Raw genomic sequence first — 14,360 nt, 5'->3', positions numbered from 1 at the left:
AAGAGGTGAATGTTTGACAGTGAACCAACAGCATGTCTACACATCATGTCCACTGTAAGGGCCATGGCTGGATCAAGCTCTAGATTTACTAATCCAATGTACTACTGGTCAAAAAACTTTCAACAGTTCAGGTCCAGTAAATGGCCTTATATGTTACAAAGATAAGTGGTGAACTGCCCAAAGTAAAAAAAAAAAAAAAACAAACAAAATACGTTGTTGTACCAAAGACCTAGAAATTATAAATTTTTCAGTGATGGCAGTGATGGCTAATAAATGGCTAGTTTAGAGCTTTACCACAACAATAGAAATAAATAGAAATAAATAAATCTTTGATTTGACAGTAATGCAAATAACTCATATAGGTGTCCTAACTTTTGTTGATGACTTGTAAAACCGCAGGGTTGGAACATATTGTTACCGCACCCTGCTAAGATTTATTAGTGGGGTGTGGTAAAAACTGAACAAGTAGTTCTTTATATTGATTTCACAGAAGTGAAACAGTGAAAAGTAACAGAGGAACACAGGTTGAGTTTCACCCTATAGAAAGAGAGTGAGCCAAAACATTCAAATAAAAGTCCTATTGGTGACTGATGAAACCATGAATCATGAAAGACCAGCTGTCACTTTTGTGGGAAGTTCTGCAGTAAAGTGTGAGAACTCACTATTCAAATTTTAAATAGAGCTGAAGCTGAAAATCTAGGGGATGTAAAACTCTTGATATGACTGGAGATCATTGTGAATACAAAACACTGAAGTACAGGCCATAATTGCATAATCCAATTTACTGTGTGCAAGATCTATGATTAGTGTCAGCAAGAGGCTTGTGTTTTGACTGAAAAACAATGGTTTACTCCGCCCTCTAGTGGCTGAAGAAAACATTGACCTTATTACTAAAGTGTCCAATGCTGAATTATTTGGAAAATTTCACGAAAAATATGCAATAATTAGGGGAATCTGTCTCCTACGGCCCGTATTGGTACTGATACAATACATCATGTGTGTTGATTGTTGTATGATTGAAATCAGCACTTTATATCCAGTGCAGAGTGATACATCTGATCAATGTCAGAAACTGAAAATATATTTGCCTTTGACAAAATAGACTTTTGGGAGAATTAAGTCATCCTTCATCCTCCTCCTCCTCCTCCAAAGAAAGAACTTAAAGTGTAAAGTCACGAGGTCAATAGACAATTAATAGCCCCAACAACTTGGGTCTATGTTTTCTGTATTCAGTAAACTGCAAACATTGATATTGAACATTTTTATTGATGTTTATCTACATGCATTAGATCCTAACTATTTAGACAGGCCTACGTTTATGTCAGTAGCCTACTTGTGAGGTTACGGATAAGATCTAGATTTGGTTCAACAGCCAACAGAAGGTGATTTCGGGCACAACAAATGTATCATACATTTAGATAAATTTAACCAAAATCAGCACCTTTCCTAAACCACAAAAACCACCAATGAGACCAATGCCATTAGTCTTATTGATGCATTTGGCTTCATTCGTTACAAAGCTTAAGTTGGTACTGAATATCTTTCAACCACCTGTTGTTTAATGTAGGTATATACATTTATTATATAATAATAGTTTTTTTTTTTTTTTTTTTTTTGCGGATCAGTCCTACATCGGGAGGCACAAACAAGTGACTGCATGGCGATCATCTTGTTACTTTACCAAACACCCCTGGGACTCCTTGTCATTGAACTTGATTTATTCTTTCCATATATCCATCTACCAAACCTCCCATTTGTTTATGCCAAAACCTCTTCTCCCTAGAGACCAGGAGGTGTGCTTAAACTCTGACAAGAGGCACCATTCACGTATAGGCCTATATAAATGTAACGAATGCTCGTCTTCTGGCGGAGCGTCAGGATGCTCCTTAACGGCACCATTCCTCTGTCGGTAGATTTCAGCACTCCGGGGGACTTCCTCATCTTCATCTTCCATATTCTGTTCGCCACAAGCGCCGTGCTCGTCGCCGGCTCGGTGGTCATCGGGATCTCCGCCTCCCGGTCACTGAGAGGCCAGAACCGGTTCATATTCATGCTGAACACGAGCATCAGTGACACTCTGACCGGCTTCTCGGTCTACTACCTCGGCCTCTTCGACGTCCAAGAGGGCTATCCCTCGAGAAACGGGACGTATTACATTTTACCCTCATTCCTAGGTGTCAATGTGTTAACCTTCCTCTTCGCTCAGTTTGATCGCTACCTTGCTGTGTGCCATCCATTCTTTTATAACCGCTACATAACAAGGTCTTTTGTCATTGGTATCTGCGCCTTTTGTTGGATTTATACATACTCCATCCTCACTGTGCAGAATATGGTGCCCATCTCAAAGGCGGCTCAAATAAACGCGTTTGGTGTGATGACTCTGCAGATTATAGTTCTCATTAAAGTATTGATGACAATTAAATTATACATCATAGCCAGGAATCACCTTGTGAGAGAGGCGCCCAGTGCTGAGAGAGACAATAAGAAAGAGTCGCTGCGCATCATTGTGTTTGTGGTTATTTGTTTCTTGGCCCTTTGGTGTCCGTCCTTTGTCAATATCATTGTCAGACAGTTGACTAGGAAAGGTCTGAGGTTTAAAAACGAGGCCACTAACCTGTTTGCCATCATGGCGCGCCTGAACGCACTGTTCACCCCGGCTCTGTACATCTGGGGCAGCCCGGCGCTGCGAGGGGTCATATGGAGACTAGTGTGGCGGAGGATCTGTCCGAGACGAAGAGCAAGGTCGGTCTCTGCTGTTTGCGTGATATAAAATTGCACTTTTCATTATGCACATTTGATTATTGGTCGGGGGGGAAATATTATATATTATATGCAGACAATTATTGTAACTCTCTCTCTCGTTTCTCTCCCTCTGTCCCTATACCCTTTATCTCTTTTCAGAATCGGTTTTACCTTTGATGGAATGACAAACAAATTATAATGAAGGAGCCAGTGAATGCATCCCCACGGAAGGACAATAATGTGGCCACATCACGCGGGCTAACATGGGATGTGTTTCAGTCCATTTTGAATCGATGATATATCTCAGTCAGATTGAGCAGTTGGGGTTTTTCCTGTGTGAATGCCTACAGTACCAACGGTGAAATGTGAACTGGTTTGAGATTGGGTCAGGATTATAGAGCCAGGGGCTGGGTCATCTAATTCTGTCATTTCATTTTAGAAAGGATGTGATAGTCAAATGTTTTTCACATGAAATACAACGTATGGCCTATTTATCACATCTACTCATATTTGGTTAATATTTTCTTACAAATCCCTGTATTGTTTTCAACAATAACGAATATGGAGTTGTTTTTATTTTCTGGCAAAGTTACAGAAAATGTTCTGTTATATCATATACTTTGGATTTCGTTTTAAATATGGAATTATGATGATGATATCACATGTCCAATGATCGTGGATCATGCGGAGTAACAAATTCAGAGTCCATCATAGGCTTCTGTATTGTAGAACAGATGGGATTATTAATTATTAACATAGCTACAATTTGTTTAGCAAAGAGAAATTAAAAATGTGTGTGACTGCCTCCGGCTCACAACATTAGTTATTACCAGACTATAGGAAGACTGATCCGCTCTGTATACTTACGTGTGATGCTGATCATGACCATTGGTGCTGATCCGGACAACCAAACAAGGACCGAGGAGCTGCTTGGTGTCCCCGCTTTCGTTGAGAAAAGCAGAATTTCAGCTGTTATTGGGAACTTAGTCACAAACTCTTAACTTGAGTTTAGCGGAAATGTTGTTAGTAAAGTTGTTTCGCTCATCTGTCCCTTTCGTGCGATAAAATCTCGAACCTGCCTGCAACAAGTGGCCGAAAAACACGAGGCCCTATTGACTCGCACAAACTATCGGGAAAGGGGATTTTGATCCAAGAGAGAGTTAAGGCAGCACAAAATGTAATATAAAACTGTACATATTTGTAAATTCAAGTGTATATACATAAATTGATTAATAAACGCGAGGGCAGCTGCCGGCCACGGGATCAGCACCGCGGACAGCTCCACTACCGGTAACTGCCACCGGTTCAGCACCTCGGTCAGCTCCACATTGTTGCTTCGCCCGTTCACGGGCCCAAACTGATGGAAGCTCACCATGCCTTCATTCATTAACCCTAATGTATGTTCCGGTCGAATTTGACCGTTTTAAAAGTTTAATCTCTGAAAAATGTTATGTGAGACTGACCTAAGATTCCATGACTTTGTCTACAAAGAGGATTTCAACAGACCAAATGAATTATATTTATTTGCATACAACTTTGTGCTTTTTATTCAACTTTTGTACATTCTTGTTGTGCCGGTCAAAAAAGACCGGCCATTAGAAATGAATGGGTGAACTAGTGTAAAAAAAAAAAAAAAAAAAAAACTGAGCTCAAGTAGGCTACATCCTCATTTGTCAGATGCCATTAGCTCAGGTGAATGAGGTAGTAGCCTACACGCCATAAATAACAGATAGAAATGATAAACCTGTAATGTTCACAAGAACTTGTGAAACTGTAAACTGTTTTCTTGTCTGTAGCAACATCTATTGCACGTCTGTCCGTCCTGGGTGAGGGATCCCTCCTCTGTTGCTCACCCTGAGGTTTCTCCTGTTTTTCCCTGTTAAAAGGGTTTCCATGGAGTTTTTCCTCAGTCGATGTGAGGGTCTAAGGACAGAGGATGTTGCTACGATGCCATGTGAAGCCCTTTGAGACAAACTGTTTGTAAAAACGGGCTATACAAAAAAAAAAAAAAAAAAAAAAAAACTTAAGTTGATTAAGAAAACTAATGAAACAAATGATGATATTATTACAGTTTTATGATGAGTCTTAGCGGTCATTTTTGACCGGGAACACAAAATTGTTTAACATGAAATGAACACAACATGAGGGTTTAAAAAGACCCCCAATATACTACAGCTGATTGTTGCTGAAAAAGCACAAATGGGAAATTAAAAAATTATTTAAAAAAAAGGAACGAGAAATGTTGTTTTTGTGACAAGTTGTAGGAGGCCTATAACAGATCGATGCGCTGTGAATTTTCTCTGAACCCATAGACTTCACAACTTTACACTGCACACTGACCGGCCTCCTTATCAAATAATTCGACGTGTGGCACCAAAATAATTAAATCTTAACTACTTTAATAAGTTTGTATTATGCATGATTACATTTAGCCCAAAACGATTTATTAAAAATAAATTTTCATTGGTTTTAGTGTTCAATCTCACAATCTGATCTTCCTGTTATCTTAGTGATAAACAAGCCTAATCATCAATAAGTGGTATTAGGTAACGCTTCATGGGGAATGGATAGAGGCGTAACAAGCTATAGGCCTATAAATGGAAGAGAAAGTCAGGCAACATTAATGAAACAATGCTCCTCTCCAACAGCACACACTCTCTCTCAGGAGGAGTGCTTCTCTCAGTGAACTTCGACAGTCCAGTGGATTATCTCATCTTTATATTTCAGATTTTATTCGCCACAGCTGCTGTTCTCGTAGCCGGACCTGTAGTCATTGCCATCTCATCCACCCGAGCGCTTCGCCTTCAGAACAGGTTTATTTTCATGCTCAACACCAGTATCTGTGATACGCTCGTTGGCTTCTCGGTGTATTACCTCGGTTTGTTCGACGTTCAGGAGGGATACCCTTCAAGAAATGGGACTTATAATATGTTACCTGCTCTACTTGGGGTGAACATAATGACATTTATGTTTGCACAGTTTGATCGATATTTTGCTGTGTGCCATCCATTCATCTACGCGCGTTTTTTAACCCGGCCGGTGATTATCTCTGCAAATGTCTATTGCTGGTTTCATGTCTATGTTCAAACAATTGTTACACAATTCTTGCCCCTTGCTAAAGCAATACAACTCTATGTTTTCAGTATGGTCAGCTTACAAGTCATCGTGGTCACCAAAGTGGCCATGACTATCAAACTGTATGTGGTCGCCCGTTTCCAGGTAGAGAGAGAGCCTCCCAGCGAGGAGAAGGAAAACAAAAAGGAATCGTTGAGAATAATAATTTTTGTTGTCATAAGTTTCTTGGTGTTGTGGGGCCCCTCTTTCGTCAATATCGTCCTCAGACTGGTGGTAGGAAGAGGGCTGACATTCAGGAACGAGGCCACTAATCTCTTCGCCATCATGGCTCGTTTCAACGCTGTGTGCACACCGGCCGTGTACCTGTGGGGGAGCCCGGCTCTGAGGGAAGCCACGATGAGGGCAGTGTGGGGCAGACTGTGTCCACGATGCAAGAGGAGGTGAGAGGTTAAAGGTTAAAGGTCATTATGCTGGTGTAAAGATGTCACTCCTTTCTTTATAGAAAACTTTAGCAGCTGTTCTGCCTCGATCCTTTTCAGAATCGGCTCGTGTTCCGTGAAGGGAAATGGAAAAGGAAGACCCATGAAGAATCACTGACTGTGGCTCTGGACTCATACTGTAAGGATTCAGTGGAAACGAAAAAATAATCCAACTGTAAATTTAAGAACAAATGAAAAATGTGTTTATCGCAGGTTGTTTCTGAAACTGAACTTCAGTCTGATCTAGATTTTTGTGCTATAGGCCTATTTAGGTCGTTAACTGTTTAGCCTAGTCGGTGGCCCTTGGAAAATCACATATGTTTCCTTTTAATAAGAAAAATAATTTAGACTTATTTCTCTTTGTTCAAAGTGCTCAACTCTGAAATTGTATTTTTTTTTCTTCTTTTTTTTTTAATATTATAGGAGATGTTTTTCTAGCTGTGGTGCAGTGAGTTGTTGCACATCAGTATTACAGTGGAGTTTAGCCTTTACAATTATGGGTTCAGTGCTGAGTTTAAATAATAGTTAATATTATAGAGAGATTATGTCTTTATATAGGCCTACTTCAGTTTTCCTGGTATTTTAATGTAATGAATATGACACAGGCCTATCATTGACTTAACTTACACAGTTTTTCTGTAACATCGCACACAATTGACATTTTAGCTTCCTTATCATTATTTTGCTGTTGTTGTTATTAATTATTATCATGAATCTGATAAAATGTCGATTTGTTATTATATAAGTTACATTTCTCAGAGAACTTCAGTATCGTAGACGGCTGAAGACACACAACTCCCTCATATTTTTCAGAATCACACACAAGTCAAACGAGTGATGAAAGCTCTGGCATGTAATATCAGTGCAGTTTTGGGAAAGTTACGTTAGAAATGATTTGATTTCAATTAATCTATTGTACTCTAACTTGTTTTAAATGGTTAGTTAAAAAAAAAAAACTTTCAGAAACATTGATGTATTTAGAAAATGTACAAACTTATGACTGAATTAGCCTAAATTTTACATCTTACATTTTTCTCACATTCTCACATTCAATTTTTCTTTTTGTAAACCTGAAAGATAGCCCATTTGTAATTACCTACATTTTGATTAGTAATTGACTTAATCAATCTACTTCATGAGGCACAAATTAGAAATACATTTGCGTAAAATTTCTGATTCAATTGTACTCTTTTTCGTTTTATTTTTAGGTCGAGCACCGCGGACAGCTCCACTACCGGTAATATGACTGCCACATGTTCAGCACCTTGGTCAGCTCCACATTGTTGATTCGCTCCCTAACACGAGCCATAAATGATGGAAGGAGAAGCAGGAATTTCACTTTCTACGAACCATGCCTTCATCCAATAAAGAAAATAACTTGGCAAACTGAGGCTGAGGGGAAATTAAAATAATTACAAAAAAAAACGGATGGGAGATATTGATTTCATGACATGTTGTGATAGACTTTTAATATAAATTAATTTTGAAATTTCCTCTCAAATCATGTACTTTACACTGACCGGCCTCCTTATCAAATTCTTCGATGTGCCTGCGACCAACATAATTTCGCATTATCATGGATTACAGGTTTTTTTTTTTTTTTACCAAAACGAGGGAAATGCATTAATACAATTGTGCCGCACCCCCACTTCTGGAAGAACAAAAGCAAAACATAGTAATTCCAAAAAACTGCAACAAGCCTTCAACACGTTCAAAATAGCAATACACAGACTCAAAATGTGGGATGAACAACCAACCAAAACTTGGTGTAACTGATGTCAAACACCCAGTTATTCTTCACACACCTGATCTTACAGGCATGATGGGGAGATATAGAAAAATAATAATAATATGGGAGCTCCAATTTATGATGACAATCTCTGGTGCCAAGAAGGACTGTATATAAAACACCAGACCAGTGTAAAACTAGACACAAGCAATAGCAAAAATAAATGTGAATGTAAAAGGAAACTCATAAATAAGAAATGGCCTAATACAGGACAAGTGATTTAAATTGTTTTGTTTTAACTTTCTTAGAATATTACTATTCAGATTTTTGTCCAATAATTTACAATTTGGTTTTCATGTTGGTTTGGTTCTCACTGAAACATTATCTAACCAAGAGTATTATTAAAAATCTTTTTACACTGTTTATGTCCAATCTAACAATCTGATCGTCCTGACAACTACAACAAACCCATATTGCTTAAAGGTAATTCCCAGTCCAACAGTAAAAATTAAAATAACTTCGAGTTTTTTAAAGGACAACCAGGCCTAATCATTAATAAGTTAGGTCACGCGCCTAATGCGTAATGGAGGCTTATCAACCAGCTATAGGCCTATAAATAAATAATTAAAAAAATCAGACAACATTAATGAAACAATGCTCCTCTCCAACAGCACACACTCTCTCTCAGGAGGAGTGCCTCTCTCAGTGAACTTCGACAGTCCAGTGGATTATCTCATCTTTATATTTCAGATTTTATTCGCCACAGCTGCTGTTCTCGTAGCCGGACCTGTAGTCATTGCCATCTCATCCACCCGAGCGCTTCGCCTTCAGAACAGGTTTATTTTCATGCTCAACACCAGTATCTGTGATACGCTCGTTGGCTTCTCGGTGTATTACCTCGGTTTGTTCGACGTTCAGGAGGGATACCCTTCAAGAAATGGGACTTATTATGTGTTACCTTCTCTACTTGGGGTGAACATACTGACATTTATGTTTGCACAGTTTGATCGATATTTTGCTGTGTGCCATCCATTCATCTACGCGCGTTTTTTAACCCGGCCGGTGATTATCTCTGCAAATGTCTATTGCTGGATTCATTCCTATGTTCAAGTGATCATTTTACAATTCTTGCCGCTTACCAAAGCTGTGCAACTCTATGCTTTCGGTAATGTCAGCATACAAGTCATCGTGGTCACCAAAGTGGCCATGACTATCAAACTGTATGTGGTCGCCCGTTTCCAGGTAGAGAGAGAGCCTCCCAGCGAGGAGAAGGAAAACAAAAAGGAATCGTTGAGAATAATCATTTTTGTCGTCATAAGTTTCTTGGTGTTGTGGGGCCCCTCTTTCGTCAATATCGTCCTCAGACTGGTGGTAGGAAGAGGGCTGACATTCAGGAACGAGGCCACTAATCTCTTCGCCATCATGGCTCGTTTCAGCGCTGTGTGCACACCGGCCGTGTACCTGTGGGGGAGCCCGGCTCTGAGGGAAGCCACGATGAGGGCAGTGTGGGGCAGACTGTGTCCACGATGCAAGAGGAGGTTAAAGGTCATTATGCTGGTGTAAAGATGTCACTCCTGTCTTTATAGAAAACTTTAGCAGCTGTTCTGCCTCCTTTTCAGAATCAGCTCGTGTTCCGTGAAGTGAAATGGAAAAGGAAGACCCGTGAAGAATCACTGAAGCTCTGGACTCAGCCAGTAGCTACTGCAAGGATTCAGTGGAAACGAAAAAATAATCAAACTGTATTTAGGAACAATTATAGAAGGAGAGGTTGTGTTTTTCTGTGGTGCAGTGAGTTGTTGCACATCAGTGGAGAAATTAGGGGTTCAGTACTGAGTTTAAATAATAGTTCAGATTATAGAGAGATTATCTCTTTATACTTCAATTTTCCTGATATTCTAATGTAATGAATATGACACAGGCCTATCACTGACTTAAATTACATCGTTTTTCTGTAACATCGTACACAATTGACATTTTAGCTTCCTTATCGTTTCTTTTGCTGTTGCTGTTGTTGTTGTTGTTAATATTGTTATCATAATCATGAATCTGTCATGGTAAAATGTCGATTTGTTAGTTACATTTCTCAGAGAACTTCAGTAACGTAGACGGCTGAAGACACAACTCCCTCTTCTCATATTTTTCAGAATCACACACAAGTCAAACGAGCGATAAAAGCTCTGGCATGTAATATCAATGCAGTGATATGCAGTCTTGGGAAAGTTACGTTAGAAACGTAGGTTACAGACTTGATTTCAATTAGTCCATTATACTCTAACTTGTTAAAAAAGACTTTCAGAAACATTGATGTATTTAGAAACTTTTACAAATTTATGACTGAATTAAGTTTTACATCTCACATTTTTCTCACATTAAATCTTTATTTTTGTGTGTTCAGATATAGCCCAATTGCAATTACCTACATTTTGATTAGTAATTGACTTGATCAATTAGAAATAAATTTGCGTAAAATTTCTGATTCAATTGTGTACTTCTGTTCGGGTTTTTTTTTAGGTCGAGCACCGCGGACAGCTCCACTACCGGTGACTGCAGGTTCAGCAGCACCTTGGTCAGCTCCACATTGATGATTCGCTCCTTAACACGAGCCATAAATGATGGCAGGAGAAGCAGGAATTTCACTTTCTACGAACCATGACTTCATCCAATAAAGAAAATAATTTGGCAAACTGAGGCTGAGGGGGAATTTAAATGATCATATTTAAAAAACGAATGGGAGATATTGGTTTCATGACATGTTGTGATAGACTTTTAAAATCAATTAATTTTGAAATTTCCTCTGAAATCCTACTTTACACTGACCGACCTCCTTATCAAATTCTTCGATGTGCCTGGAACCAAAATAACTACTTTAATAATTTCGCATTATCATGGATTACAGTTTTTGTTTTGTTTTTACCAAAACGAGGGAATGGCTCCATAGAAACGCAGTTACAATTGTGTCGCTTCATCCTACTTCTGAAAGAACAAAAGCAAAACATCGTAATTCAAAAGAAGTAACTGTAACAAATCTTCAACACGTTCAAAATAGCACTACACAGACTCAAAGTGTGGGATTAACAACCTGTTGTCCACAAAACTTCATAAATGACAATATGCGGGGGCGCCCTGCTTGGTGTAACTGATGTCAAACACCCAGTTATTCTGCACATACCGGATCTTACAGGCGTGATGGGGAGCGATATAAAATAATAATAATATGGGAGCTCCAATTTATGATGGAAATCTCTGGTGCCAAGAAGGGCTGTAGAAAAAACACCAGACCAGTGTAAAACTAGACACTGTTGTCATATAAGGAACAGAAATAAATGTGAATGTAAAAGGAAACTCATAAGAAATGGCCTAATACAGGACAATTTAAATTGTTTTGTTTTAACTTTCTTAGAATATTACTATTCAGATTACAATTTGGTTTTCATGTTTGGTTTTTCATGTTTATAATTCAATGTTAGCATTTGGTTCTACAGTCACACTGAAACATTATCTCACCAAGAGTGTTATTAAAAATCTTTTTACACTGTAGTGTCCAATCTCACAAACTGATCTTCCTGACAACTACAGCACACCCATATTGCTTTATTCCCAGTCCAACAGTAAAAATTAAAATAACTTAGAGTTAAAAGAAAAAAAGAAAAGAAAAAAAAGGGACAAACAAGCCAAATAATACACAGTAAAGTGTGTGCTGTATGCAGTAATAAGTTGTTAGGTCACGCCTAATGCGTAATGGAGGCTTATCGACAAGCTATAGGCCTATAAATAAAACAAATCAGGCAACATTAATGAAACAATGCTCCTCTCCAACAGCACACACTCTCTCTCAGGAGGAGTGCTTCTCTCAGTGAACTTCGACAGTCCAGTGGATTATCTCATCTTTATATTTCAGATTTTATTCGCCACAGCTGCTGTTCTCGTAGCCGGACCTGTAGTCATTGCCATCTCATCCACCCGAGCGCTTCGCCTTCAGAACAGGTTTATTTTCATGCTCAACACCAGTATCTGTGATACGCTCGTTGGCTTCTCGGTGTATTACCTCGGTTTGTTCGACGTTCAGGAGGGATACCCTTCAAGAAATGGGACTTATAATATGTTACCTGCTCTACTTGGAGTGAACATACTGACATTTATGTTTGCACAGTTTGATCGATATTTTGCTGTGTGCCATCCATTCATATATGCGCGTTTTTTAACCCGACCGGTGATTATCTCTGCAAATGTCTATTGCTGGTTTCATTCCTATGGTCAAATGATCATTTTACAATTCTTGCCCCTTACCAAAGCTATGCAACTCTATGCTTTCAGTATTGTCAGCTTACAAGTCATCGTGGTCGCCAAAGTGGCCATGACTATCAAACTGTATGTGGTCGCCCGTTTCCAGGTAGAGAGAGAGCCTCCCAGCGAGGAGAAGGAAAACAAAAAGGAATCGTTGAGAATAATAATTTTTGTTGTCATAAGTTTCTTGGTGTTGTGGTGCCCCTCTTTCGTCAATATCGTCCTCAGACTGGTGGTGGGTAGAGGGCTGACATTCAGGAACGAGGCCACTAATCTCTTCGCCATCATGGCTCGTTTCAACGCTGTGTGCACACCGGCCGTGTACCTGTGGGGGAGCCCGGCTCTGAGGGAAGCCACGATGAGGGCAGTGTGGGGCAGACTGTGTCCACGATGCAAGAGGAGGTAAGAGGTTAAAGGTTAAAGGTCATTATGCTGGTGTAAAGATGTCACTCCTTTCTTTATAGAAAACTTTAGCAGCTGTTCTGCCTCGATCCTTTTCAGAATCGGCTCGGGTTCCGTGAAGGGAAATGGAAAAGGAAGACCCATGAAGAATCACTGAAGCTCTGGACTCAGCCAGTAGCTACTGCAAGGACGAAAAAAAGAAAAAAATTAAACTTTTTATTCATTTATTATTATACCGTTGGTGCGAACGCGTTGTTTCTGACACTGACCTGCAGTCTGATCTGCATTTTTATGCTTTATTCAGGCCTTTTAGGTCTTTTTCCTTAATTAAATAAGAAAAAAAAAATTATGTTTCTTTTTTCAAAGAGCTTGTTTGTTTGGTTTTTAAATATTACAGGAGAGATTGTGTTTTTCTAGCTGTTGTCAAGGCAGTGAGTTCACTGCAAAAACTCAAAATATGTCCAAGATGTCTTATTTCTTGTCAAATGTCTCAATTCTAGTCGAAACTAATCTACTAATCACTTAAAATAAGACTCATCACCTAAAAATGTAGGTTATTTTTAACTTGTAATTAGATAATAATTTTCACTTGAAATAAGTAGAAAAATCTGCCAGTGAAAGCAAGTTTTTTTGTGCTTGTAATAAGAAAGAAAAACTTGCTCCACTATCAGATTTTTACTTATTTCAAGTGAAAATATGCTTGAAAGAAGTGTCTAAACTTTTTGCAGTGTTGTTGCCCATCAGTATTGCAGTTAGTCTATATGGAAATATTGGGTTCAAATAGTTCAAATTATGGGGAGATTTGTATCTTCTCACCATTATCTTATTTTTATATTTCAGTTTTCCTGTTTTTTTAATATAAGGAATATGATACAGGCCCATCACTGAATCAATTTACACAGCTTTACAAAAATTGATTTTTGATAGGGTTTGTATTGTGATTATTGCTGTTGTAGCCTAGTTGTTATTAAAATTATGAATCTATATAATGGTTTAATGTTGATTTTCAGCATCAGTGGAGGTAAAAAAGTCTTAAATTTATGCAGGAGAGAGGTTGTAATAAGAAGTGGAGCATGGCTGTAAATTCAATGTGACTTTTATATTGACTCCCTCGTATTGCGTTAAAAAAATGAATGATAAAATTATCTTATTCCCACAGCTCCAGAGACAATACATTTATACAAAGCTTTAATAAGATAGACTAGATCGGCCTGCGCAAATTAACTCTTTCGCATCCAAATGACCATAACAAGTTTTGTTTATTACATCAAAGATAAGGACGTGTGCGTGTGGACAGCTCCTGGTGCTGAAGTTACTGCAGCCATCATTATAGCCTAATCAAATCTTTCTTGTTGGAAACAAGAGTCTTGAGTCCACACCAACATTTCACACACAAACAAACGGTTATGCCCTGTCTTGGCTCGTACAAGTGATTTGGTCCTTTTTCAATTGCCTATGTTATTTGAATCTGGCCTCGTCTGATTAAAGCTTTAAGTAGTAACACAGTCCTAGACAGCTGAAGATACACAGCGCCCCCTGCTGGTATCTTTGGATCACACACAAGTCAAACGAGTGGTAAAAGCTCTGACATGTGATAAATCTTGGGAAACTTACGTTAGAAATGTATACAGATTCAGCATAAATTACCC

General features: G+C 38.7%; 4 protein-coding genes across 4 annotated transcripts; all 4 read left to right on the top strand.

Annotated features, from left to right (window-relative positions):
- Nucleotides 1-1,879: 1,879 nt before the first annotated feature.
- LOC310990978 (uncharacterized protein) lies at nucleotides 1,880-2,770 on the top strand (the record flags this gene model as incomplete). The annotated part of the gene is made up of 1 exon (XM_083978545.1): nucleotides 1,880-2,770. The coding sequence occupies one exon, from the start codon at nucleotides 1,880-1,882 to the stop codon at nucleotides 2,768-2,770; it is 891 nt and encodes a 296-aa protein (XP_083834671.1).
- Nucleotides 2,771-5,373: 2,603 nt separating this feature from the next.
- Nucleotides 5,374-6,261, top strand: LOC310991440 (uncharacterized protein; the record flags this gene model as incomplete). Its single annotated transcript, XM_083979149.1, has 1 exon — nucleotides 5,374-6,261. One exon carries the CDS (start codon nucleotides 5,374-5,376, stop codon nucleotides 6,259-6,261), a length of 888 nt encoding a protein of 295 aa, XP_083835275.1.
- A 2,418-nt stretch (nucleotides 6,262-8,679) lies between these two features.
- On the top strand, nucleotides 8,680-9,588 carry LOC310990977 (uncharacterized protein; the record flags this gene model as incomplete). Its single annotated transcript, XM_083978544.1, has 1 exon — nucleotides 8,680-9,588. One exon carries the CDS (start codon nucleotides 8,680-8,682, stop codon nucleotides 9,586-9,588), a length of 909 nt encoding a protein of 302 aa, XP_083834670.1.
- Nucleotides 9,589-11,827: 2,239 nt separating this feature from the next.
- On the top strand, nucleotides 11,828-12,715 carry LOC310991166 (uncharacterized protein; the record flags this gene model as incomplete). Its single annotated transcript, XM_083978778.1, has 1 exon — nucleotides 11,828-12,715. The coding sequence occupies one exon, from the start codon at nucleotides 11,828-11,830 to the stop codon at nucleotides 12,713-12,715; it is 888 nt and encodes a 295-aa protein (XP_083834904.1).
- Between the last annotated feature and the right edge of the window lie 1,645 nt (nucleotides 12,716-14,360).

This window comes from Trachurus trachurus, assembly GCF_905171665.1.
Source record: "Trachurus trachurus genome assembly, chromosome: 9".
NCBI classification, from domain to species: domain Eukaryota; kingdom Metazoa; phylum Chordata; class Actinopteri; order Carangiformes; family Carangidae; genus Trachurus; species Trachurus trachurus.
The sequence above is the reverse complement of the archived record's forward strand: the minus strand, read 5'-3'. Positions and strand labels throughout refer to the sequence as shown.